The sequence below is a fragment of the Xiphias gladius genome, chromosome 4 (assembly GCF_016859285.1).
Source record: "Xiphias gladius isolate SHS-SW01 ecotype Sanya breed wild chromosome 4, ASM1685928v1, whole genome shotgun sequence".
NCBI classification, from domain to species: Eukaryota; Metazoa; Chordata; class Actinopteri; order Istiophoriformes; family Xiphiidae; genus Xiphias; species Xiphias gladius.
Window position 1 is genome coordinate 20532214 of NC_053403.1, and position 5421 is coordinate 20537634.

General features: G+C 37.7%; 1 protein-coding gene across 1 annotated transcript; it reads right to left on the reverse strand.

The window, feature by feature from the left end:
* Nucleotides 1–1102: 1102 nt before the first annotated feature.
* ankef1a (ankyrin repeat and EF-hand domain containing 1a) lies at nucleotides 1103–3808 on the reverse strand. Its single transcript, XM_040126021.1, is given in 6 exon segments — nucleotides 1103–1206; nucleotides 1209–1366; nucleotides 1368–1920; nucleotides 2216–2233; nucleotides 3124–3259; nucleotides 3650–3808. Coding segments are annotated over 6 exon segments (1128 nt in total).
* Between the last annotated feature and the right edge of the window lie 1613 nt (nucleotides 3809–5421).

Genomic DNA, 5421 nt, shown 5'->3' on the forward strand with positions numbered 1-5421 from the left:
AGAACTTGTCAGGTCAGGAACAGTTCATATCATGGTATGATTTAAAAATGTATCTTTGGGGTTCATTTTATTAATATCATTTACCTCATAACATCAAGTTAGATATCCAGGTGTCCTTGATCACACCATTAAGGACAGTTTTCAAAATGGTCCCTGCTTGTGTCATGCAGTAAGACCTGTAATTTTTTGAATAAAAGAAGGTGCTGAAATGTTCATTGCTAATCAACGGTAGATAATACATTACAAACAACTAAACAACTTTCAACTTTCTGAAAACCATTTTTTTTAGTGTAGTGAAATTAATAGAATAAGGCTGGAACTAAACATCTAAAATCTAAAATTGAATGTTTTACCAAAATTTTACAATCTGTGTTTTGTGTATACACATACTTATTTGTGACAAGGTGTTTTAAACAAATTGCTGTGATTTCAACTTGCATTTAATGTTTTTACAGTGCATTTAATGTTATAACCCATAAGATTTTTTTTTTTTTTTTTGCAATAGCCGTTTAGTATATTTACAAGTTGGATATAACTTCTCCATATATCAGTTTTCAATTTAAGTGGCGGGATCTGCCATTCCCATGCATACCTATGCACTGGGAATTCCCAGGAAAACACTGCCCACTAGTGCCAACCAAACTTTGTGTACAGCCACTGATTCACATTAAAAACGTTCAACTGTCGAAAAACTGCTTGCCTTTTGAATTTGTCACTGATAGTTGAAATCCCTGATAGTTAGCGTTGACGGCAACTATTCATCAAACGTGCATACAAAACAAGACATTGTCATTTTCTGCATGTAAACAGACACACCGGTTACTGTTCTGTTGTATTTCTGACAAAGTAGCTGCTCAACAAGTGTTTATTGCCCCCCGAATACTGGGACCTGTGGTATTGAACTGCACATGCTATTACATCCCGTAATTATGGATGTCACGAAATCAACTTTGGACTGAAATCTTAAGGATTAAGATTGCTGTTCAATGGTTTTACATAATACTGATATTCTTCACAAATGCAACTAAAAAGCATGTCTGTATTGATATAAGTGTGAAATCTGTGTTTCCAAAACCAGAAAGAAAAGAAATCATGAGTTTTCTCACCCCTGGCTGAGGAGGTACTGAGCCACATCATGGTTGCCACTGGAGCAAGCCACCATCAGCTTGGTTTTATAAAACTGATCTTGAACATCCACGGGAACCCCTGACTGAAAGCGAGGTCCAAAGACTCCAAATCTCCACTTCTCATACAGTAGTTGATATTGACATAGACCTTCTCTGGCTTTTCCATAGACCATCCTGAGTTATTCGTTATGGGATGTACTGGTGGGTGATCACAGTTGAATGTCTGAGCAGTTGTAGTATGTCTCAATCATGAAGTGAGTTGGGCCTCTGTCCAGTTGCCAGGTAATGAGCGCCAGTGGGAGGGTGCAAATGGGCATTGGGAGAACAAATTTACCCTTCTTCTTACCTCCTTTTCCTCCCTTCTCCCCCTTTTTCTTTTTAGACTTATAAGAGGAGAGGAGGAATGGTTTCTTGATGTACTTGACACCTTTGATGAAATCATTAATGTTGACACAACCCTCTTTTCCCTTGTCATGTGCTGCAATGACTGTGTGGAGCTGATCTAGTTCAACTGGAGCTTTTAGTTTCTCTAACACCGAAATAAACATATCTGTGGTAACTGTGTCTGATTCGTTCCCAAAAGCTTGCCGTAATTCAGTCTCATACTCATGAGACCAATCGTGGAGGGTCAGGACCCAGAGACCTAACATGAGGCTGACACTGCTGGATTTGTTGCCTTTCCCCTGTTGCATCTCAGCTTTCCTCAGCTCCTTGGCTGCGGCTTTGTGACCAGCGTCTTTGGCAATCTGAGATGGCAGCAAACCTTTCTGGTTCTTAAGTTTGGGGTTACAACCTGAACACAGAGCACAGTTTTATGAAAAATATAAACACAAGTTTGAATTACCTAATTTAATTTGCGATTGTGTTTGCGGCAGCATATTCTGCAATTTAATTTAATTTCCTGGCTCTACATGTATCACAAGAGAGATATAAGCTTACAACATACAAATACATAAAGAGACCTATAGAGGGCTTGTGTTGATGCTGTCATGGCAATCCTTAAGGTATTAGGAGTAGTGATCACAGAGCTTTGCCTTATCTTTGAAAACCAAAAAAGCTGATATTATTGTATGACTCTCTCATAACACCTCTCTGTGCAAGGAACTCTCGACCCAACGGGAGAAAATTAAAATTGAATTGAATTGAATTAAATTAATATCCAGGAAAACACCAAGGATGACACAAGCAACTTGTGTAACATATAAAGATATGTTGCACTCTGGTTAGCCTTTTATGCAAATAGCTGGAGCTGCAATAATTATTTATATCATCAGTTAGTTTATGAATAATATTTTAAATAAAAAACATTTTTTGAGGAAATTCGAGATGTTTTTTAATTTTAAATAATAACCCTAGACCTTGATTATCAAAACTGTCAAGAGAACTGAGCTTGGAAGTTCCCTCTTGACGCTGCAAACAGTAGTGAAACATAAACAAATCTCAACTCTAAGCTTTCAACCAAATTAAATTATCTTCCTCAGCAGATATTTTGCTCTTTATGCCAACTGACTAGTTGTTAACGAAATATCAATTGTCTAATCATTTAGGCTCTGTATGCAAACTTCTTGTTTGTTTTTAAGTCGATGCATTATCCCATCAAATGCCTACTGTATATTTAGACTGGACATTTATCTAACCTAAACTCTTCTCTGCTACTTCTGTCCTGTTCTGTCCCACCATTAATTTGTGATATCATCATGTAACCCAGTCTGCTGTTTTCTGTAGTTTTCAACTAGTATATAGTCTCATTTTGAAGAGTTCGCTGCTGTCCTTACCCATAATCGAAGCAAATGTCTATGTTTATCCTAGTTATTAAAATATGAGAATGACCTGTGCGCCAGTATCTCTTTCAAGATCTAAATCTCAATGAGACTACCAGCTTAAATAAAGTGCTAAATGTATTTTTTTTTAAATCAAATCTAATACTGTGTTCTCCCTAATCATGTTTCTCTCCTGAATTCACCATCAGCAAATGACAATGCCTCCTACAGCTCACCTTTGCCCTCAGCTTCTTGGAGCCTCATGTTAGCATGGAATTGTGCCAACAGTCCCATTATGGCATCATTGCCCAGCTCAGCAGCTAACATGATTGGGGTGCGGCCCTTCTTGCCCTGGATATTGGGGTGTGCTCCCTATGAGAGAGGGAAGCTAACCAGGTCTGTGAGGAGTCAGGGTACTCTCCCTGACTCCTCACATTTCCTTACATTCTAAAAATGTAAGGAAATTCCTTTTTTGGCTATCATAGCCGCAATTTTTATTAGTCTGTACACTACTACACATGATTCTGGACATTATTTAAAAACTCGTGTAAACTAGGGTTTTTGGAAGTTGTAAATACCTTAATTAAATTACCCACATAGATAATTACAGTGTTCATGCTATGTAAACATAGTGATTGTATGAAACTTGCTTCAGTGTTGACCACTACCAAATGAGAAATTTAAAACTATCAGAACGCTGCCCAGCTGTTAATGACAGCAGACCATAAAAGCACAAATTGAATAGACTATATATAATCTGACAGTGCAAGGAAGAGGCCCATCACCCTGATTGTTGGCTGAAACTACCACGTGAAGCACCCCTGTGCCATCCTGTGGCTCAGTGAGATTGATGAGGTTTTCCATAACAAGGTTCACCATCTTCTCTATCTTCACCTTATCCCCTTCATAGACACACTGCATTAGGCGGTAGATCTGAGGGAAATGCAAGCAGGCCACGCTACTTTGCCGCTCATTGTGGAGACAGAGAGGGGCAGCTGGAAAATAAGAAAAAGAGATGTATAACTTCCTGACAAATATGCAGGTATACATACAATATATTCCAGTGACCACAGGTAGAAGCAATTGTGTAGCTTTTTTACAAGCGTAATTTTGCTAAGGTAAGTTTGAACTGAAGTATTTTATAGTTAAATATTAATATTAATAATATTAAAATCATCACAGAACACAATGTTGTTAGTTATGTCACTTAACAAAAGTCTGTGGAGCCATTATTGTGAGCACACAGTGCACTAAAAAATGCTTTAATGCTACTTTGTTTGAGCACTGTATTTTTTTAATTTCCACATTTATCACCTAAAATAATCAAGTTTGAACTCCTTAACTCCAAAAGATAGATTTTTATATCTATGCAAGTCATATACTGAGAATATTTCGCTGCTACTGACCATTTGACCTGCATGACCCTTTACTGAATGTTACACATTTTGATAAATCAGGGATAAAAAGGGAACATGTTATCCAACCAGCTTTGGTTTCCTTTTTTGGCACACGTTCCTTACCACGTTGGAAAACTTTATAAATCCTTACACTATGTTGTCCACATACCCAGCACGTCTGTACATTAGGACTGACAAAGTTATTCCGAGCTTTTTCACCAAGTTCTTACTATATTTTAAGCACAACCTTTCTCTTTGTATGAGCCAAAGAAAGGAAACAAACTCAGCTCCATGGCAACGGAACGCCGTTATGCTTTGATGGTGTCTGATGGTGCTTTCAAGTGCTGGTAATGAGCTTGGCAATACAAACATTACAATTATAAATATGACTGTAGCAGGGTAAGCTGTAAAAGTCAACTAAATAAACAAACCAAACAAATGTACAAAAATAAAATTAAACTCAATAATAATAAAATGGGCTTCTTAACAACAGCCACTCTTTGTTCCCTAAACGTCACTTTTCAGCAACATTCAGGTGTCACGGAAGACCCAATTTATAATCCAATGATTCTGACAGCACTGAGTTTTTCTTCAGTTTTTAGTTGGACCCCTGTTAGCTTCCATAACGTAGCTGATTGTTTTAACAGAATCCATATAAAATTGGTCCACCATAAATGCCGTGTACATCTATGTTCCATCTTGTTATGCGTCCTTACATCCTTAAGTAGCATTGGTAGAATTATCAGTGCTTTGCTCTTCACCACCACTGCATAGGTCAATTTACATTATCTTGGAGATAACTTTGATCATGTGCGTGAGAGTGGAAAGAACTATTTACTGCGGAGAGGCTTGGAAAGAGACCTGTAACTCCCAATGATAAGTAATGAATGTGCAAAGAATGGAAGACAAGTGATACTCTTTCACGAAAGGGATTTCTTACAGCCTTCAAGGATCAGCAGCAGAACCGTCAGCTAGAATAATGATACTGAACACAAGGTGTCACTGTAGTCCAGCATGTGAAAATGCTTTAGTCTTCACCTAAAAATAACCTACTGAAGTCAAGAGAATGAGATTGAGAAAGGTTTAAGTAGGAGCCAGAAACAAAGGTTAAGCCAGCTGTGTGTATTTGTGAAAGCC